The sequence below is a fragment of the Thalassophryne amazonica genome, chromosome 9 (genome assembly GCF_902500255.1).
Source record: "Thalassophryne amazonica chromosome 9, fThaAma1.1, whole genome shotgun sequence".
In the NCBI taxonomy this organism is placed as follows: Eukaryota; Metazoa; Chordata; class Actinopteri; order Batrachoidiformes; family Batrachoididae; genus Thalassophryne; species Thalassophryne amazonica.
The window spans coordinates 12,994,619-13,017,451 of NC_047111.1; the positions used below are offsets into that span (position 1 = coordinate 12,994,619).

Genomic DNA, 22,833 nt, shown 5'->3' on the forward strand with positions numbered 1-22,833 from the left:
TGTTTTTCTTGTTGCTACATGCTGATAAATTTTACTGTATTTGTTGTCTTTCTGCTGCCTGATTCTTTTTTTTTTTCTTTTTCTTTCTGTATTTGAGGTGCGGCTCTATCCAGAGGGTGTTTTTCTTCTGTCCTGTACACCACCTTGGACTCCCAAAATCTACCCAAATTTCCTGTATAATTTCCTGTTTTGTCAATTGTAAACACAGTAAATTTTGCAACGTAAAATTTACTCTGCTGGGATAACATTTGGTCCCAGTTCAAATAGAGTTAAATATACTCTATGACAGTGCTAAATCATCTCTTATTGTAGAAGAAACAATTGATTTGACAAGACAGTAGAGGTGATTTCACTCTATAACAGAGTGCATTTTACTCTGTTTAGACCAGGACCAAACGTTATCCCGGCAGAGTAAATTTTACTCTGCAAAATTTACTGTGTATCATGGCCCAAGCAGAGGGTCGCCCCTCTGAGTCTGGTCTGCTTGAGGTTTCTTCCTTTCTTCCTTGCTCTGGGGGTTAGTAAGGTTAGAACTTAATTGTGTGAAGTGACTTGAGGCAACTTTGTTGTGATTTGGTGCTATATAAATGAAAATAAACTGAATTGAAAATTGAAATAATTTAAATTACTTCCTGCTGAAGACTGAAGTGGAGCTGTGATTATGTCTGCGGGAGGAGTGTGGGTCGAAGCCCCGCGGGGCCCCCAGCGGCTCCGCACCTGCAGGAGGAGCAGGAGGAGCAGGGGGCGGGGCCTCGCTCCTTCCAGACGGACTTCACCAACTTTTAGACACTAACTTTCCCCAAGTTGAAAGTTTTAACGCCAGTACGGAGCCCTGACGGTCCGAACGTCGAACCTCTGAGCCGAAGGGAACCGAACCCGGGCCGATCCGCGGACGGAGCTCGGCGGCATGTCGGGAAGAGCCGAGGCCGCCTGGACGTGAGCGCAAGGCGGCCAGAAGCTGCGACAACTCCCCGCTGCTGGTAAACAAGCACCGACACACCGAAACAAACCGAAACAAACTGATCGATCGACAGCCAACAAACTAACAGGTTACGATAAGTAACTACAAGTTTGGAATCAAGTGTCTCACTTTTGAAGTCTACAGAATTTTAGTACAAAATAATCGTATATTTTTACATTGAGATAATAATAATAATATAAGTACTTAATATTAGCTTTATATATACTTTTTTACTTAGACACACCCACAGAAACACTCTTTATTTGATTGACACTTTAAATGGAAAGGACCTGCCACTCGCCACGCCCCCCTTTTTTAAAGGCTCTTAGGTCAAATTCACGGAATTAAATGTTTGGATCCAGGCCCTTTTTTAGTGGGCGGAGTTAATGAAAGTGGGGCTGGAGGATCCGGATGTCCAGTGTTTATCATAAAAAGCTGACATTTTTCTTATGTCTCCGAGCAGATTCGTTTGAGGATGTTTGGTTTGAAACCACAAACATACTGAGCTGTAAAAGACATTAAAAAAAGAGTTTAAATGTTTGTACCTTAATTCAGATTCTATCAAATGTATTTGTCGTTTCAAATGAAAACAGAAATGTCAACATGACATAATTAACATCAAGCATCTTTGAACAGGAAGAAACCTGCAGCAGAACACACCCAGTGCGTCGGACTGTTCCACTTAGAGTGAACTCAGGATTTTGGACAAATTGAAGTATTTCATCCATTTCATAGTGTAGACATGATGCTGTGCTCACAAACAGGCTTCATGTTGAGGATATTTGATGAATAATTTATGCACTATATTTTCTTTAACTTTCGGACAATTTGATAGTCTGTTCAGACAAATCTGTCTTTATTTTAAACCAGAATAATCATCCAAGAAACATGAAAATGACAATAAATATGAAACATTTGTGACATAAAACATGATATAAACACAAAAAGTGAAGATATCCTGTGCATTTTATATTGATAATGTTCAGACGTTAACATGCACACACACACACACACACACACACACACACACACACCAGTTAAAGGAAATGGCGCTTTGTTAACAAACCATATGGAGGACACATTTTTTTGGACACTTTGTGTGGACATGTCAAAACACGGCCGGAAGAAGTCCAGTGTCGCCAGACGTCATTTGGTGTAATTTCAAAGAGTGAGTAGCGACTTACTGATTATCACCTTGTTTCTGCGTCAGACTGACTTCAGAATGATTTAAGAGGTTTTACTTTGTCATATGATGGTTAATGATCACATTGATCCCTTTGATTGCTGTGGCTGTAGAGACTCAGACTCAGAGAGTCAGACTCAGATGAGCTGCTGTGGTGTAAAATAATTCATGTGCAGTGAAGGCAGGGCAGACCGATTTTAGGGGGGGACCATTCGGTCAGTGACACCGGTATCAAACCAGCAACCCTTCAGACTGCCTGCTGCACGACTGAACCACAGTCACTGTGTTTTCCATCATTTAACAGACAGCAGAAAGAAAAAGTAAAAATTTAAATTGATATTTTTCATCTGATACCAAAGAAACATCAGAGCTCGGAATACTTTGGAATACTTTGGTAAAGTGTGTTTGTGTTTCCAGAGAGGAGGATGGACAGAGAGAAAGAAACAGCAGAGGAGAATGATGACAAGGAGGTGGAGCTTCACCATCACTTTGCTGCAGCAGCGCCACCTGTGGACTATCAGGAACTTCCCATCATGCACTGGGAGGACCTCAGCCTGCGGATAGCCGAGTTAGAGAAACAGGAGCAAGAGAGGAGGGAAAAGGCAAAGGTCAGCCATCAAAAGCAGTTAGCTAAATTTGGAAACACTCAGAAAAATCTACCGCTAATGCTAACTTAGCACAAAGAGACATGGCAGCTGATTTATTTCTAGCCTAACTTAAACCACAGACTGAAATCAGCGAGAACATGTTAGCCAAACGTAGGGAACTGTGACATCCGAGAAAAACGCTCAGCTAGCTGCTTACTAGGAGTAACTCAGAGCAAAGTGTTAGCTTAGCTTAAAGACTGAAATGGGTTGGAGCATGTTAACTAAGCATTGTCATGGTAACCCCTCAGCGGCGAGGAGAATCGACTCTTGATCAAGTCCTGGACAGGCTGGTGGACATGGACATGTCCAGTCTCGAGTTGCACTCTTTCTTACTGTGGATGCTGCTGGAAGCTTCTGCCGGTCAGGATCTTCTTCTTTTTCCTCTTTGCTGTTTGTCTGCATGTTTTCAAAGACTTCCTCTCCCGTCTGTATCATTGTTCTCCAGCTGGCTAGGCCCCTCACTTGTTCTTTTCAGGTCTTCCAGTCCATGGAGCAGCTCTTGAGGTGCTACTTCAGAAGGTCCTTGTAGCGTTTCGTCTGCCCTCCTCTGGGCCGTTTTCCTTCACTCAGCTGGGAGTAGAAGATCTGTTTGGGAGGTCGGCTGTCATCCATCCTGAAGACGTGACCCGCCCACCCAAGATGGTTCTTGATGATGACACACTCGATGCTCTGAAGTTTGGCTTCATCCAGGATGCTGATGTTGGTGCAGTAGTCCACCCCCCTGATATGGAGGACTCTCCTCAGGCAGTGTTAGTGGAATCACTCCAGGATCCTCAGGTGGTGACGGTAGATGGTCCAGGTCTCAGATCTGTGCAGCACGGTTAGCATGATGACGGCTTTGTGGGCCAAACATAGAGACATATGTAGGACAAAACTGCTCAACTAGCTTTTAACCGTTAAGACTTCAATCAGCGAGAACACGTTAGCCAAACATAGACAAATATGTCAGAGGAGAAAACTGCTCAGTTAATGTTTTACTCGGATAAAACTTCTAGCCTAGCTTAGTCCAAACTGTATTCAGTGGGAAGTATATTAACAGAGACGCACCGGAGCGACAGTGTTAGCCTAGCTTAGCACAGAAACAGGAAAAAACTGTATTGTGGTGCAGGATAGAAGTGAATCGCGCAACTGTTAGCTTACCTGTTTTCCAAAGTCTAATGTGACATCATAAAGGTTTTTCAATCTGCACTCAAACAGAGAATGTTCTGGTATTGTCTGTGTTTGTCCTGCAGAGGGCAGCAGGGGCGAGGCTGGAGGAAAGTCGGAGCGACTGCTGGGAAGAAGACGAAGACTTCAGTAGGTGTCACGTCGCCATCGTCACGTCTCGGTAAAAACGAGACACATGCTGTTTACTAACAGCCATAAATAAACATGCTGGTTTTACCAACATTCCAGAAGTTGGAATGTTCTGGTTTTGTTTCGTTGTGGTCTGTCCAGACATATGTGTTGGTTTGTAACTCATGTAGCAGGTGGATCAGTGGAATCAGGACTTGGGCAACCAGCATGTAGACCTGGATTCAGTTCCCGGTCAGACTACCCGTCTATGTCCTGGGATGAATCACTTCATCTGGTTCATCTCAGACCACCTGACTGGATATGAGTACTGGCTCTGGCTGGGGTGGTAACCTGCATTGGACTAGTGTCTCCTCCAGGGGGAGTCATAGACTCTCATCCGCTTCACGCTACAGAATCCAGAGACCAGCACCGGCTGGCCTCAGGGCCTCGTATCAGGGGCGTACTGATAGGATGATTCACTCGGAGCTGGAACACCTTGTAAATAACGTATCTTAGCAGCCGCCACAGGCTCGCTAACAGCAATATATTGTGATACCAGACGTAGCTGCTGATGAATAAACTTCAGGATGAGGTTAGTTTGTCTCATATTTTGAACCTGACAGTGAGGCATCAGGATTTCTGACCCCAACAGATTCATACCGCACTCCACTAGGTGGCAGTATGAGGTCAAGTCCTCTAAGTGCCACAAAGGTCACATGATCAACAGTCAAAAACACTGAAACCCTTTTCCCAGGAAAGAACTACAAGTGTTTATCAATATTTGAATTTTTGGATCCAAATGTCTATTCTGAACCTTTTTTTAAAATCTCATGTCATCTCTCATGTCATTCTGATCAGTTTATGAAACATGAATCCAAAGATTATAAAGGAAACTGTTTGTTACTCACATCACATCAAAGTCAACAGAAACATTTTATGCAGATCTGGATCCAAATGGGAATCCAGATCTGTTTTCAGATGTGGATCCAGACACTGTTTTAGACATGGAATCAGATGAAGTTCCAAGTATGGATACAGTTCTGCATCCATACATGGTTCCAAATGCAGTTCCAAACTTGCATCCAGACACAGTTATAGATATGGAACCAGATGAGATTCCAGCTGTGGAACCAAATGTGGAGCCAGATGTGGTTCTACAACCCCAATTCCAGTGAAGTTGGGATGTTGTGTAAAATGTAAATAAAAACAGAATACAATGATTTTCAAATCCTCTTCAATCTATATTTAGTTGAATACACCACAAAGACAAGATATTTAATGTTCAGAGTGATAAACTTTATTGTTTTTGTGCAAATATTTGCTCATTTTGAAATGGATGCTGCAAAACGTTTCAAAAAAGCTGGGACAGTGGTATGTTTACCACTGTGTTACATCACCTTTCCTTCTAACAACACTCAATAAGCATTTGGGAACTGAGGACACTAATTGTTGAAGCTTTGTAGGTGGAATTCTTTCCCATTCTTGCTTAATGTACAATTTCAGTTGTTCAACAGTCCGGGGTTTCCGTTGTCGTATTTTGCTCTTCATAATGTGCCACACATTTTCAATGGGCGACAGGTCTGGATTGCAGGCAGGCCAGTCTAGTACCAGCACTCTTTTACTACAAAGCCATGCTGTTGTAACACGTGCAGAATGTGGCTTGGCATTGCCTTGCCGAAATAAGCAGGGACGTCCCTGAAAAAGACGTTGCTTGGATGGCAGCATGTGTTGCTCCAAAACCTGGATGTACCTTTCAGCATTGATGGTGCCATCACAGATGTGTAAGTTGTCCATGCCATGGGCACTAACACACCCCCATATCATGACAGATGCTGGCTTTTGAACTTTGCACTGGTAACAATCTGGATGGTCTTTTTCCTCTTTTGTCTGGAGGACACGACGTCCATGATTTCCAAAAACAATTTGAAACGTGGACTCATCAGACCACAGCACACTTTTCCACTTTGCGTCTGTCCATTTCAAATGAGCTCGGGCCCAGAGAAGGCGGCGGCATTTCTGCATGTTGTTGATGTTTGGCTTTCACTTTGCATGGTGGAGTTTTAAGTTACACTTGTAGATGTAGCGACGAACTGTGTTAACTGACAATGGTTTTCTGAAGTGTTCCTGAGCCCACGTGGTAAGATCCTTTACACAATGATGTCGGTTTTTAATTCAGTGCCGCCTGAGGGATCAAAGGTCACGGGCATTCAATGTTGGTTTTCGGCCTTGCCGCTTACATGTAGAAAGTTCTCCAGATTCTCTGAATCTTCTGATTATATTATGGACTGTAGATGATGGAATCCCTAAATTCCTTGCAGTTGAATGTTGAGAAACATTGTTCTTAAACTGATGGACTATTTTTTCATGCAGTTTTCACAAAGTGGTGATCCTCACCCATCTTTACTTGTGAACGGCTGAGCCTTTTGGGGATGCTCCTTTTATACCCAATCATGACACTCACAATTAGTGTCCTCAGTTCCCAAACGCTTATTGAGTGTTGTTAGAAGGAAAGGTGATGTAACACAGTAGTAAACATACCACTGTCCCAGCTTTTTTGAAATGTGTTGCAGGCATCCATTTAAAAATGAGCAAATATCTGCACAAAAACAAAGTTTATCAGTTTGAACATTAAATATCTTGTCTTTGTGGTGTATTCAATTGCATATAGGTTGAAGAGGATTTGAAAATCATTGTATTCTGTTTTTATTTACATTTTACACAACGTCCCAACTTCATTGGAATTGAGGTTGTAGATATAGAACCAGATGTTGTACAAATATGAACTCTAAGTGCAACTTTTCATTTTCATTCTTCATTAAAGAAGCCAAAATGTGCAACGTTAAATATCTTTGTTTTTTCCTGCTTCTTTCGACAGGAACCAGAAACTGTTTTAAAGCACATTCAGGACTTTGTTTAGGTTTCTGATTCCGTCTCCGCAGCGGGACACGCCCACCTGGACTGTCAGACTTTATTATGTTGTTCCTGCAGAAGGGCTGAATGTTGTCTGAACAATGAGTGAATTATTTGCTGCCGATTAATTTATTTATTTGGTGATGAAACCTGAGTGATGTCACTGTGACGCAGCAGAAACAGGAAGTGCACTGAGACTTCAGAAATGACGTCATAAATTAAAGCACTTTGAAGGAATGAGGCCAACGGTGCCCTCTGGTGCCTGTCCCGTGTCATGTGTTTGCAGGTTTCACATGAACAGAAATCTGCAGCTGTGCTTCATCAACGACAGCGAGAGCGAGGAAGAGGCAGAGCCATCTGAGAAAAAGGTCACACCAGCAGATTGAACACAAACACTCTGAACTGGAACTCGGCCACTGATGCATTTTTCTTTTTTCTAAGCAGTTAGACGTCAGGCGCCGTACCGCCGGACTAAAAGAAGAAGTGGTGACGGCACTCAGGCTGCTGCGTGACAAAGTGTTGGAGGAACAGAAGGAAAAGGAGGTAACGTCTGACCAAACGAGTTACACCGCAGACGGGTCGAGTCACACCGCAGTCACTACCTGGACACAGCGATAATCGGTTGGCTCATATACCGCCCCCTATTGTCGACTGATGTCACAAATTTACTTTCTCTCCAAGCAGATGATAAAAGGATCACCATAAGGATTAGGATCAGGATGAAGATTAGGATCAGGACAAGGATTTGGATCAGGATGAGGATGAGGATTAGGATCAGGATGAAGATTAAGATCAGGATGACAGTTAGGATCAGGATGAGGATTATGATCATGTTGAAGATAAGGATCAGGACGAGGATTAGGATCATCATGAGGATTAGGATCCGGGCAAGGATTAGGACCAGGATGAGGATTATGATCAGGACAAGGATTGGGATCAGGATGAGGATTAGGGTCAGGGTGAAGTTTATGATCATGTTGAAGATAAGGATCAGGACAAAGATTACGATCAGTATCAGGATTAGGATTATGACCAGGATGAGGATTATGATCATGTTGGAAATAAGGATCAGGAGAACGATTAGGATCAGGATGAGGATTATGATCAGGTTCAAGATTAGAATCAGGATGAGGATTAGGGACAGGATGAGGATTAGGATCAGGGTAAGGATTATGATCATGTTGAAGATAAGGATCAGGACAAGGATTGGGATCAGGATGAGGATTATGATCATATTGAAGATAAGGATCAGGACAAGGATTAGGATCAGGATGAGGATTAGGGTCAGGATGAGGATTATGATCATTTTGAAGATAAGGTTCAACCCAAGGATTACGATCAGGATAAGGATTATGATCATTTTGAAGATAAGGATAGGACAACCATTAGGGTCAGGATGAGGATTATGACCATTTTGAAGATAAGGTTCAACCCAAGGATTTGGATCAGGATAAGGATTATGATCATTTTGAAGATAAGGATCAGGACAAGGATTGGGATCAGGATGAGGATAAGGATCATGTTGAAGATAAGGATCAGAACAAGGACTAGGATCAGGATGAAGATTATGATGAGGTTGAAGATAAGGATCAGGACAAGGATTAGGATCAGGATGAGGATTATGATCATGTTGAAGATAAGGATCAGAACATGGGTGAGGATGAGGATTATGATCAGGTTGAAGATAAGGATCAGAACATGGATGAAGATGAGGATTATGATCAGGTTGAAGATAAGGATCAGAACATGGATTAGGATGAGAATTATGATCAGGTTGAAGATAAGGATAAGGACAATCAGTCTCATCAAGTTGAGACTATTTCCATAGACGTGTGCATAAAAATCATAGAGGGATATGCGTTGCAAACTTAATACCCATTACGACATTGGATGATGTTGAATTTGAGGATGGCTCATTTGGCTGTTCCCGCAATATCAAAGATTTCGTGTCTGCTACCTACAACCATGGGCGCAATTTGGTCTGCTTCTAGTTTTTAAAATTGTTCACAGACTGGCACCTCCCTACCTAGCTGACCTAATTAAACCTTATGTACCAGCCCGGGCTCTGCGTTCTCAGGGTGCAGGACTACTTTGTGTCCCTAGGGTGAATAAGAAGTCTGTGGGTCATAGAGCTTTCTCTTATCGTGCTCCTGTTCTGTGGAATGATCTCCCTGCGTCAATAAAACAGTCAGATTCTGTGGAGACTTTCAAGTCCAGACTTAAGACACTTATTTTTCCTTTCGTATGGCTAGCATACTGGTATAGTATGTTACTATGCTTTTTACTGTTTTTTTCTCTTTTAGTGAAGCTTAGGGCTAGTGGCCGGTGATCACCTTAGTATTTCTTCTGTTTTTCTTGTTGCTTAATGCTGACAAATTATACTGTATTTGTTGTTTTTCTGATGCCTGATTCTGTTTTTTCTCTCTGTTTGAGGTGCAGCTCCATCCAGAGATGGGTGTAGTATTTGTGTTGGAGACCCTCCTGTCCTGTGCACCAACAGCTTTTCCTGTGTATTTGTTTTGTGAATTGTTGTGTAATTTATGTCTGTATCATGGCTCAAGCAGATGGTCACCTCTTTGAGTCTGGTCTCCTTGAGGTTTCTTCGTCAGTATCATCAGAGGGAGTTTTTCTTACCACTGTCCCCTGTGTGCTTGCTCTGGGGGTTGGTAAGGTTGGACCTTACTTGTGTGAAGCACCTTGAGGCAACATTGTTGTGATTTGGCGCTATATAGATGAAAATAAATTGAACTGAGGACGAAGATTGGGATCAGCATGACAATGAGTATTAGGATGAGGATTATGGTCAGGATGATGACACCTGCTTGATATGACTGAGTCCTGACAAGTGGAGAAACATCCTGATGTGTGTGTTGCAGCATGTATCTGGCAGCAGCTGCGTATCCAAACGGAAACATCTGGAACGTTGGGATTTGCAGGAATGTTCAGTCCAGCAGCTGAGCAGCCTGAAAGCATCGCTGCAGCAGGACGTGTACGGTACGTGTACACCCCAAAATCACTGAATGTCTCAATGATCACAGGTTCACAGGAACAGGATATTGGTCACAAAAATGCAACATAAATGTGTCCAGAGATTTATCTCATTCAGAAGAGGACACGGGTTTGCGCTTTGAAGATGAGGATGACCCGTCCCATGAGGGGTCATGACCTTACAAAGGACACACTTGAGGGTCAACAGACTGATGTCTTTTTCCTGTCCAGTTGGATTTTTGGAAGACATTTGGCAGAGATTTCACATTCCTGCAGGAGTTTTCGTCTCGTTTTCAGTTTCAGTTTGTTCCTGTGGTTTTGAAACAATCTGTGAAATAACGTGAACAATATAAAAAAATAATGTGACCAATATAAAAATTAACATGAATGAGATACAAATAACACAAGCTGTATAAAAAAAATAACGTGAATGATATAAAAATGTCACAAACTGTATAAAAATAATGAGAGCGATGTTTACCTGGTCACACTATTTAATTTATTGTAAGTGTATTTTATTATGTAACTTTTTTATGTTTACGTACTGGAATTGGAACCATAATTTAGTTGTTCTGTAATCAGATCAATGACAATAATGGCTTTCAATTCAAGTCAATTCAAATAAAAATAAAAATAACACAAGCTGTATAAAAATAAAAGTAAAGTAAAAAATAATGTGAGCGATATAAAAATTAGCGTGAATTATCTAACAACTTTTGTTACCAAGATGTCATCAGTCATCCGACTGATGACCACATTTTTCACCCATCGAGCTGCGAAGAAGTCTATAAAACTGGTGAACTTGTCCAGGGAAATATTGTAGACGTCCACATTGATTGTCTATATTTTCTCTAAATACCTCTTCTGATCTTCAGGATTAGGCACTTTTGCTACATCGTTGCAACCACCGGTCCGGCATCGGCCGTGCTGTGTGTACACGGAGCTTCCCATCCAATATGGCTGTGCACACAAAACCGTGTGTTGCGTGTGACGTCACACATTGTCTATAGCAATAATGTGAATGATGTACAAAAAATTTCTGTGATATACAAAAATTAATGTGAACGATATAACAATAACGGGAGAGATTTAAAAAACAGTGATATAAAAATAACGCCGGCGATATAATTTAATGTGTTACAACTAAAGTGAATTTTAGACATTATGGATGTATGGATGAGATTTATTGTCATTGTTATTACAAGTGCAACAACAACGAGATTATGTCCACACTCACATTTCCACAGACAAGATACAGCAATTAATCCACAATTATTAATTGTTTACTGTAATAATGGCACACATCAGAATTAAGACAACACATATACATTTGACATTGTTTATGTGCACTAAACTTGAAACAGTCCGTTTTCCGAATTGAGGCGATGTGAGTGTGTGGTAGCTGCAGCAACAGGAGTCGCACCGCCGCCAGCTTGGGGGGAACGGGGACCTGCCGCAGCTAAAACTGCGCAGCCCCCGGAGGGGAAAAGGGGTGGCGTGAGCGGGGGCCGGGATGGGGTGGTGGATGGGAACAGGAGGGGAGGTTGTTGTGAAAGTGTAGTGACACGGACCCACAACAGGGGGCGCAAATGAACAGACAATAGAAGGAGTCAAATTTGAACACTTTACTGTTGTGAATGCCACAACCATACACAGCAGATTATAGAATGATACAAAGTCAATGGATAAAGGTGTCGTGTGGGCAGGCTCCACGATAGGAGACGTCCGTCTAAAGAAGAACCGGAACCACACGATTTCCTCCGCCACCGAACCTGAAGGATACTGGAGCCGCCAGGTCCCGAGTCCCCCAGGTGGCCACCGTCTCCGCGTGTCGGATCTGGTACTGCTGGCGAAGAGCAAAGACAGTCAAGTGTGGGTGTGTGTACACCCAGTAACAACAACGGTGGGAATTCCACCTCCACCTCAAATCACACACTCGTGCAGCTCCTGTTTCAGCACTTATCTGGAAAGAGTGAGAGGCGAAGATGTCGGCACTCTCACAAACCACCAATCAGCGGAGAAGGCTCCACAGGAAAGCGGCTGCAAAAAGAGTTCAGACTAAGATACAGTTTAGTTTATGGCTGAGAATATTACCTCCTTAGAAGAACGATATCTCGGCGACGTGGTGGAGGTGTCATCCTACTTTTATCTGGGGTGAAGTGCAGATGATCGGTGACAGCTGTCATAGTTGATGAGTGACATCTGTCACCTCGGCTGTTCCTGTGAGGCGGCAGCGCCCTCTCGTGCCTGAAGCCCGCACTTCAGGCAGGGCGCCCTCTGGTGGTGGGCCAGCAGTACCTCCTCTTCTGGCGGCCCACACAACAGAGGTAGGGGGTAGGTGGAGCATGCTTAAGCCCCTTTCACACCGGGGCTGCTCCCGGTTGCTGCCGGTTGTGCCTTGCGTCATTATGACGACGCCGCATGGAAGCAACTCAGTGCCGAGTCGATGCAGCTCGGCGCCACAACAGCGCAAGGGCGCAAAGGAGGAAGCAAGTCGGGCGCCGAAAAATTAAACCTGTTTAATTTTTTTGGCGTCCTGTGCTCGACGCAGAAAGGAAGTGGTTTCAGCGCAAGCCAGGGCAAAGAGGCGTTACCCGGCGTGACTCGGAGCCAATTTATGATTCCTGCTGTGTTCCGTTGTTCCTGCAGTATAAATCACACAGGATTGTTTTTATACCGTGTACTCAATGCAGTAAAAACTACATGCTGAAGAAAAAAAATGCAGACTGATTGCCAGAAATATCCAGTAAAAAGTCCGGACATCTCGAGTCCACTCATGGACGTTCGTTCACGCGCGCAGATGTGAACAATTAAAAGAAAAAAAAAAGTCTGGCTTCAGGCATTATTTCCTTGTTCTCTGCTCAAACTCTCACATCACATTTAAAAAAAAAAGGACAAAAAAGGACATAAGTCCTGAGACAGGACATGTCAACATCAAGTAGAACTCCAGACATCTCCGCATTGCTTGACGGTTCGCTTGCGCGCGCGCATCTCACGGTCAAAGGAGGAAAGAAAAGAAAAAAAAATTGTCTGCAGGCAGTTAGTTCCTTTCTCTCCTCACTCTCTCATCACAGTTAAAAAAGGACATAAGTCCAGGACATGTCAACATCAAGTAGAACTCCAACAATCTCCACATTTGCTAAAGGACGGTCCGTGCGCGCGCGCATCTTGTGGTCAAGGGAGGAAAGATAAACTATAACAGAACTCAGAGCGCAGCCCTGCAGCTCAGCACAACAAGCAGAAGAGAAGTCTGAGTGCACAGTCTGTCTGCAGCCAAACTGTGCACTCTGACTTCTCTGTGCAGAGAACCTGCAGGCTGCGTTCTCACCTCCTCTCTGCCCCCTGCTGCGCGCACCTGACGCAGAAATTCCTGCGTCGTCATGACGCCACAGGGAGCAACTGGGAGCAGCCCCGATGTGAAAGGGGCTTTAGTCTTTGACCATGTGTGAGTCAGTTTCTGTCCTTGTGTACTGGAGTTAGAGAGATAAGGAGGCAGCCAATGTTCCCCAAGGCCGTAGAGATTCTTCTGGAGGAAAACAAAGGGGCATCTTATCCTTCAGAGGCTGATAAGCCTGCCGTGTTTGTGGTTGAGCAGTGGAAAACACTTTTACAGTCTCACATGAACAAACCAGATTCCAAATTATGAATAATTCCCCGGTCTCTGCTTTGCTCTGATTTGCTCCGAGATGCTATCCAATTTGCGTCTGAGTTCAAGGGTTAACGCAGTCTGAGAATGCATCGCCTTGCCCAACTCATTAATCATGACAGACAGGTGAGAGGTTGTGGTTTTGGCGGCAGCCGTCTTGCCAATCTTCCGGTAGGTCAGGGCAGCACATAAACTAATAAGTACCAGCCCTCCTACTATGAAACCAAATACGAATAAATCCTCGACGTCCTACACACAGAATGGCGCAAAGCATGCGACACGCCACGTCTCCCAGGCATCGAGAACATAGCCTGCAGGGTAAGTTCCATCTGGGCACGCAGGGTCCCCCAGCCCTGATCTTCTTGTAGAAAAAATAGTGTCAATAGCGTTCAGAGACCAGCTGATCAATTCCATGATTAATCCAATGTAGTTTGAAGATTCACAGTCTGAAGTAGGGACATGCGTGTACACAATCAAAAGTTGTCTGATTGCTTTTGTTTTCATCTTCTTTTCTTCGTTGCACCAAGCTTCACACACTTATGTGCAGCCAAACAGAACATGTGGAGATAAACAACAGGAAACAGACAGGCGGAGTCCTGCAGTGTCACTTTGTGTCATTATTACATCATAAAGTAAAAGAAGGAAGCTCTGTCTGTTCGTCAGGGATAAAGCGGTTCAAATGAAATAAACAGTAACAGTGTGAACTGAGACACTCTGGAAGGTTCTTGATGAGATCATTGGGATTCTCAGGCAGCAGCAGCGAGTTTTTACTGCGTGTTGTTGGTTCTCTTCCAGCTCTGAGCTCTGAGCTCGTGACCCACCTGGTGGTACGAGACCAGCTGAGGACCAAACAGGACGCCATGCTTCTGGACGTCCAGGACCTGACCTAACGCCAAGAACGGGGATAACCTCAGGCGAGTTGGAACTGTGGTGCCACTGGACGGGCCGGTCCACGCCAGGAGATGTTTACTTAATCAGATAATTAGCCAACCTGCTAATTTGTTGAAACAGACACCAGAATCCAACCGCGATGGAATTAGTTGTACTGTAAAATACAAATACAAATGGCAGAAATGATGGTAATGTACGATTTTTTCCGTCCTGGTCAGAAGATGACTGCGATGTCCCACAGCACAAATATAAGCTTAATAATAATAATAATTATTATTATTGTTATTAATTACAGCATGTTTTTTGCATGAAAACTCAATATTTCTTCAGAAACACTTTACTTTCACCGTACGCCGCCAACATGTGACAGGAACGCCGGATATGAGTGGCTACGGTTTGGTCGTTTGTCACCATAGACCATTAACATGACGCCGCTTCAGTCACTCAAAATCAAGAATAAGATTTTAATTATTTAGTGAAATCACTGACTAATTTTACCCAGTGACATCAGCAGAATGCATTAGTCCCTCACAAACTAGCTACATGCTAACTGGTCAAGCTAGTTGGAGGCTAGTGCGGTCGCTCTACAGAAAAAAAAAACCTGTTTATGAGTTTGTTTGAGCTGAACAAGATTTTTATAAAACTGGATCATGTGACGGTTTCAGTTAAGTCTTTTTTACTTTGGCAGCATCCTGTTTTGCTGATGCTAACGCTTCAGGTACAGAATCATGTTTATTCATTGTAAATATAAAGATGTTTTGTATTTGTACAGAATGTGCGATGAAATATTTCAGTGTGTTGCTTCTGAGTGTTTTTTAAACTCAGTGTTGACGTCACTGCTAAAGGCGTCATCGAACGCAACTTGTTTTCGTAAAATAAGATATTTATGTTTTTTTACATCAGCGATGAACTAACTGTTTACGTGTCTTTTGTGGATTTTAATAATTGAAAATGTGACTTTTTTGACCACGCCCAGCTTCAGTGGCATCATTAGTAAACACATCAATCACCAACACAATCTTTTTATTGATCTGTGATCACAACAGTGTTCTTGTTCTTTGCACAGTTTTTATTTTAGAGTTTGTACAAAACAGATATATGAAAAAATTATCTTCCTGTAAATGAGATTATTTCTGATGATCCTCCTGAACTCAGGGGCATGTAAATAAATGTCATCCAATTACATTGGACTTGGTGTGAACAATTAACTCCACCCTTTTTTGGGGGGGAGGGGGGTCCTGAGGTCAGGTGGGATTTCAACCTCCCGATTCATAAGGTGTAGAAATGTTTGTGTAAATAAAAGTCCTTTATCAAAGTTGCCAGATGTGTGTTTAGACGGTGTGTGTTTAGGGGCAGACATAAAAAAAAAAAAAAAAAAATACTGAAAAACAAATATGGGGGGCGTGACCCAGTAAAATTTCTTTTCATGGCGGCACCCCTGCCTATACACAAAGGAAAATAGTGAGGGAAGCCACCAAGATGCCCACAGCACCTTCAGTGGCTGTGACTGGAGAGAGGTTTTTCTTCTCCAGTCACAGTTTCGTGGAAGAGGAAAAATGTAAGAAAAAGTTGAATTTCAGCTGGAGTTTGTTAGTGAGCGCGGCCGCATGCGTCACATGACGTTTGTTGGAGATTTTATTGTCGTCCGCTGACTCCCGGCTTTGTTTATTAATTCCTGTGCTACCTGCATGCCGTGTTTGATCTCACACACACACACTCACACACACACACACACACGCACGCACGCGCGCGCGCATGCATGCACACATGCTGCGTGTCCTCGGAGGACACGCCGAGGATGGCGATGCACAAGACAGCTGATGATGTTAGAGGAGGAGGGACTAATGCGCGTCATTAAAGAAAACGAGCCGCAGACAGTGAGAAGACGGCGTTGTCAGCGGCTGCAGGAGACGGTGAGTCCACCGACATCACGAGACATCAGTCCATATGATTAATTATCAATAACTTTGATCAGGACAGAATCATTTTTTATTGTCTCTTTGTACATTTTTAAATAGAAGAATTGAACACTTTTTCTTAGGTTTTGAAGAGTAAAAATATTTTGCTTTTAGGATCTGAATTTTTTTTTCTTTTACAAAAATAGATTAAATAAACATGTGAGTGCAGATTAAAAACTTCATTAAAATTCTTACGATGACAGACGTCATCCTTTGTCAAACCTTTGGAAAAATGATCAGTTTAACATTAAGAAAAAAAATGACGTCAGTTTTATCCAGTTTAATTTGGTTCTATTTAATATTTTAAATTGCCAAAATAAAATAAAATTTAATTTTTCTTGTCTTTTTGTTTTTGAAGAGAACAAGCATTTAGTGTCAAAGCAACAGTGCAAAACTGTGAACAGTGGACAAATGAATGAAAAGAAGATAACTAATCATAATAACTTAAAAAGAGGGGGATTGCATATATGTTCATGAAATGCAAAAATCCAAATGTAATCTATTGATTATAGGAATCATAAAAATGGGACTTAAAGTGAACTCTGAGTTGGTAATGACTTGAAGTATTCGATGAAATGATTCCATTTGTGGAAAAAAAACATCAGAACAACCTTTAATAGTTAAATCTTTTCAATATGAAGAAATGAGATTATTTCTGATGGGCGACTTCCACAGGAGTTGGATACAAAAAGAGAAGATAAAGCAAATATTTCATACTGCAAGGAGGGTTTTCTTGTCTTTTTTAAACATGAAAAACATTTTTTGAAATAATTACACATAAGGGTGATTCTTTAACTACAGGCACTATTGGCCTTGTAAATGTAATTTCCACCACACCATTGCCTTACAATATAAAGCGCCTTGGGGCAACTGTTTGTTGTGATTTGGTGCTATATACATGTGCTCTGATGTCACTGTTTATCTCCATAGAAACTACCCAAACAATCTTTCATACAAACTGTTTAAAGGGACATTACAGTGTTGTGGTGGAAATTACGGCAATAGTGTGGGACAACTACATTTTGTTTAAAAAAATCACAACAGTTGTATGACATTGAATACCCCAATTATGTTTTGATTATTTTACTGATATTTTATTCAGAGATATTTTAAAACATTAGAAAAAAAAACGTTTCTTTACCATTCATTTTTATCATTGAAGATCAAAAGTGTGGGTGTGGGACAAGCACAAAACGGCAATATTTGCATATAATGATGCTGAAAAAAGGTGAAAAAGTCATAATAGACTACTAGAACAAAGTTCTTAAAACACTTTCATTGTAAAGATAACTATAAAAGTGTGAAATTTCCCCTTTTTTCTGTTTTTCTTTTTTCTGTTTTTCATACAATATGATCAAAGGACATAATACGCCCGCATTTCCACCTGGCCAAAGACACGCCCATATTTCACCTGGCCTGAGGACACGCCTGTGTTTCACCTGGCCAAAGACACACCCACATTTCCACCTGGCCAAAGACGCCCATATTTCACCTGGCCTGAGGACACGCCTATGTTTCACCTGGCCAAAGACACACCAATACTTCACCTGGCCTGAGGACACGCCTATGTTTCACCTGGCCAAAGACACACCCACATTTCCACCTGGCCAAAGACACACCAATATTTCACCTGGCCTGAGGACATGCCTATGTTTCACCTGGCCAAAGACATACCCACATTTCACCTGGCCTGAGGACACGCCTATGTTTCACCTGGCCAAAGACACACCCACATTTCCACCTGGCCAAAGACATGCCCATATTTCACCTGGCCTGAGGACACGCCTATGTTTCACCTGGCCAAAGACACACCTACATTTCCACCTGGCCAAAGACACACCAATTGTTATGTGTCGGACGCAGCCCGGAGAACCGACCACCGTTTGAAGGACCCAGTATAAAATAAGCAGAGCACGGTACAAAGGATAACAGAGTTTAATAAACATAACAGTGATGTGATAAATATAACAAAAGAGTGCGCGGTCTGGCGTGGTGGATTACGGTGCACTCCCAGCAGCACTAACGGTCCGGAGCCAGAACCAGTTCGGACCCAAGGACCCCGCCGACACCCCCCAGGTGGCCGCGACAAACCGAGTCTGTGAATGAAGAAATCATCATGTGAGTCCACACTCCACACACAGAGAGACCGCTCAAAGGTGTACAAACAGCAAACACTTCCTGGCTTAATTACTAATCAGCTTCCCACCCTGCAGGCATGGAACACCCTGTTCACAAACTCACTGCAGTGGAAGCTGATTAAAACGACTAACATACAGCTCAATATAATAAGGTGTGAGGGACACCACATTTACTGACTGTACAAATGTTAGTCACAAAACCTAACGTACCTCAGGAAGTGTGCTGATGAGCGTGAGACCTCACCCTCTCCTCTTTCACAGACCATGCATCAAACCTGGACGTTCTCTGCATCCACTGATGATGAGATGGCTCTCGAGACGACGATCTCACCCGTCTGGTCACAAGGTCGAGTCTCTGGCAAATACACACTGTGTACTCCAGACTTAAATGCCACCATGTTCCAATCCGTGTAGATGCACCACAGCTGTGAGTCCTGACGAGCCGCAGGTGATCAGGGTGAGGTCCTGATAACTCAGCCACACAGCCACTCAGTCCTAAATGCGCACCACCTGGAAGGAAAACCAAAAGACAGAAACAGAAGACCAACAAAAGCCAGCCAGGCACGCCAGCCACAACACCAATATTTCACCTGGCCTGAGGACATGCCTATGTTTCACCTGGCCAAAGACACACCCACATTTCCACCTGGCCAAAGACACACCAATATTTCACCTGGCCTGGGGACACGCCTGTGTTTCACCTGGCCAAAGACACGCCCAATTTTTACCTGGTCACAGCAGACAGAAGGATACTTTGGAGAGGTCGGGATGTGCTGGTTATCTGCCTGGATGGTTGTTATCCAGGACCCTCGGAGGTTCTGTCCTGTGCCGAGATATGGCTTGTTAACTGATTTTCATTGGTTACATTTTTTTTCATGTATAAAAATAGTTAATAAAAAAATATTTTATTGTTCGTTCACTTTTGTGTAACTCAGAAAACAAACTTGGATGTTTTTTTCCCCATTGGGATTATTCTCGGGATGTGAGCATATTAATTGTTGCCTTGGTGACCACAGATAGGGGCGCTGTGGTTTTTATTTTCCTTTTTAAAATCATATCTGTGTGTCTGTAAACATTCAAACACAAATCATCTCAAAGTCAATGCTTTTTTGTTCCTCATGAACCTTCAGACTCTCTTTTCAACCAGGTGGCAAGAAAAGGAACTGGATTTGGAGCACTTCGATGCTTTATCTGAGTGATGCTGGTACCTGTGGGCATAGCCCCTGGACCTGTGGGCGTGGCCTGGTACCTGTGGGTGTGACCTGGTACCTGTGGGTGTGGCCCCGGTACCTGTGGGGTGGTGGCTTGGCCTCAACATCCTGCAGGATTTTAGGAACATTCATTCTCCTGCTGACCTCTGCCCCCTTAAAGAGGAAGTGATTGTCAACTTTAAGTCCAAACGTGTAACTTGTTCCTTCACCAACGGACGGCGTGAAGTGTCTCACACACACACACAAGTGAAAGTGCCACAAACAGCTCGTTCATAAACCAAATCAAAACGGAAAAATACTCCAAAGGAGCATTGTGAGCAGCGACGTGTCCGACCAGTCTGAACACAGCCGGCGTGGCTTTAAAAGCAGCTCTGTGTCCTCGGCCTCTGCAGTCCTGGATTAGGTTTCAGTCCTGCAGCTGCGACTGAATGAACACTGATCAATTATTTACAGAGACGCTGAAGGTCAGAGGAGAAGCCCCGAGAGAACGGCCGACCCCGAAGCAACGGCTGAGGTCGAGACCGGGACTGGGACCAGGACAACACCTTGAGGTAGGACCCGAACCTTCAGACCACATCAGGACTCCCAGTGTGGACACAAAACAGACCAACAACAAACCATGAATTTATGTTTATGATAGAGTCATTAAACAAAGCTCATGATGTTTATTATAGACTCCTTTAACAAAGCTCATAATGTTTATAACAGAGTCCTTTAACAAAGCTCATGATGTTTATTACAGAGTCCTTTAACAAAGCTCATGATGTTTATTACAGAGTCCTTTAACAGGACTGTATGTCTTGCTTGCCTCTACTGGTGGTTGGCTCTCACTGCGGTATTGTATCACTTCCTGTTCCGGAGCACAGCGGTGTTTTCTGTATCTGTTAGCTGTTTAATCTGCGCAGTTAGATTGATCTAGTTATCTAGATTACGATTTGTTTCCCAGTGTAATCTTTACGTGCCTTAACTAAAGCACTCCTTCTGCTGAATCACCTCTAAATTATTTACACATTATTCACTTTGCGTGTTTTTAGGAATCCGCTAGCTTAGCGTAGCTACTAGCTCTTAGCCGATTTAGCATGGCGGCTTCTCCTGTCTCTCCCGCACTTTTCTGCTCTGGGTGTGAAATGTTTAGTTATTCCTCGGCCTCCTTTAGCAGTAACGGTACTTGTAATAAGTGTAGCTTATTCGTAGCTTTGAAGGCCAGGCTGGGCGAATTGGAGACTCGGCTCCGCACCGTGGAAAATTCTACAGCTAGCCAGGCCCCTGTAGTCGGTGCGGACCAAGGTAGCTTAGCCGCCGTTAGTTACCCCCTGGCAGATCCCGAGCAGCCGGGAAAGCAGGCTGACTGGGTGACTGTGAGGAGGAAGCGTAGCCCTAAACAGAAGCCCCGTGTACACCGCCAACCCGTTCACATCTCTAACCGTTTTTCCCCACTCGACGACACACCCGCCGAGGATCAAACTCTGGTTATTGGCGACTCTGTTTTGAGAAATGTGAAGTTAGCGACACCAGCAACCATAGTCAATTGTCTTCCGGGGGCCAGAGCAGGCGACACTTGAAGGAAATTTGAAACTGCTGGCTAAGGCTAAGCGTAAATTTGGTAAGATTGTAATTCACGTCGGCAGTAATGACACCCGGTTACGCCAATCGGAGGTCACTAAAATTAACATTAAATCGGTGTGTAACTTTGCAAAAACAATGTCGGACTCTGTAGTTTTCTCTGGGCCCCTCCCCAATCAGACCGGGAGTGACATGTTTAGCCGCATGTTCTCCTTGAATTGCTGGCTGTCTGAGTGGTGTCCAAAAAATGAGGTGGGCTTCATAGATAATTGGCAAAGCTTCTGGGGAAAACCTGGTCTTGTTAGGAGAGACGGCATCCATCCCACTTTGGATGGAGCAGCTCTCATTTCTAGAAATCTGGCCAATTTTCTTAAATCCTCCAAACCGTGACTATCCAGGGTTGGGACCAGGAAGCAGAGTTGTAGTCTTACACACCTCTCTGCAGCTTCTCTCCCCCTGCCATCCCCTCATTACCCCATCCCTGTAGAGACGGTGCCTGCTCCCAGACTACCAATAACCAGCAAAAATCTATTTAAGCATAAAAATTCAAAAAGAAAAAATAATATAGCACCTTCAACTGCACCACAGACTAAAACAGTTAAATGTGGTCTATTAAACATTAGGTCTCTCTCTTCTAAGTCCCTGTTGGTAAATGATATAATAATTGATCAACATATTGATTTATTCTGCCTTACAGAAACCTGGTTACAGCAGGATGAATATGTTAGTTTAAATGAGTCAACACCCCCGAGTCACACTAACTGTCAGAATGCTCGTAGCACGGGCCGGGGCGGAGGATTAGCAGCAATCTTCCATTCCAGCTTATTAATTAATCAAAAAGCCTCATGTATCAATGTTGCGCACTTGTGGCATAAATTTATGGCGTAAACTTGAAATACACCAAAGTCGCCGTGACGTGTATCAAGCAGTGCGCACCTGCCCATTTCTGGCATACGTGTGATGGAAACGGTCGTAATTATAATAAACACGCCCATAAATATTCAGACTCCGCTTCAGACACACCCTCATTTTACGACATGAAAGCCGGGAAGATGACAATGAAAAAGAACTCCACCAATCACGGCGCATGCCAATAGAGCATCAAAAGCGGCTGTCATATTGTTTTGTAGTATATAATCAATAAGGTGTTACAGTGGTCCCTCATTAATCGCTGCAGTTACGTTCTAAAAAATAGCCCGTAATACGCGAAACCGCGACGTAGTCAGCGTTATTTTTTACAATTATTATAGACGTTTCAAAGCTGTAAAACCCCTCACTACACAGTTTATACACGTTCTCAATCAGGCATGAACATTTTCTCACTTTTCTCTCGTGTGTTAACATTCTCAAAGTTCAAACCTTAGTAGGAAAATAATACCAAACTGTTTTCAGGCCCAAACATTTGTTTGAGAAATAAAAATAGAACGTTTTCCTATAAATAATTATGATGGCATTGAGAACT

General features: G+C 43.2%; 2 protein-coding genes across 2 annotated transcripts in view; both read left to right on the top strand.

Annotated features, from left to right (window-relative positions):
• Nucleotides 1-746: 746 nt before the first annotated feature.
• On the top strand, nucleotides 747-15,709 carry im:7136398 (schwannomin-interacting protein 1). Its single transcript, XM_034177605.1, has 7 exons — nucleotides 747-980; nucleotides 2,562-2,752; nucleotides 4,024-4,118; nucleotides 7,263-7,344; nucleotides 7,421-7,519; nucleotides 9,853-9,970; nucleotides 14,406-15,709. Exons 2-7 carry the CDS (start codon nucleotides 2,570-2,572, stop codon nucleotides 14,498-14,500), a joined length of 672 nt encoding a protein of 223 aa, XP_034033496.1. The 5' UTR covers nucleotides 747-980; nucleotides 2,562-2,569; the 3' UTR covers nucleotides 14,501-15,709.
• A 244-nt stretch (nucleotides 15,710-15,953) lies between these two features.
• LOC117516760 (P2Y purinoceptor 3-like) overlaps nucleotides 15,954-22,833 on the top strand; it is a 29,608-nt gene continuing 22,728 nt past the window's right edge. The window contains exons 1-2 of the mRNA XM_034177607.1: nucleotides 15,954-16,414; nucleotides 20,262-20,359. The gene's annotated coding sequence lies outside the window, so the exon portion shown is untranslated. The remainder of the gene's footprint in view (nucleotides 16,415-20,261; nucleotides 20,360-22,833) is intronic.

Excerpts from the sequence above, each read along its gene's own strand:
- im:7136398 (XM_034177605.1), top strand. The coding sequence starts at position 2,570 with ATGGACAGAGAGAAAGAAACAGCAGAGGAGAATGATGACAAGGAGGTG. Across the intron at positions 4,119-7,262 it reads GTCGCCATCGTCACGTCTCG|GTTTCACATGAACAGAAATC; the intron begins GTAAAAACGAGA and ends ATGTGTTTGCAG. Across the intron at positions 7,345-7,420 it reads CAGAGCCATCTGAGAAAAAG|TTAGACGTCAGGCGCCGTAC; the intron begins GTCACACCAGCA and ends TTTTCTAAGCAG.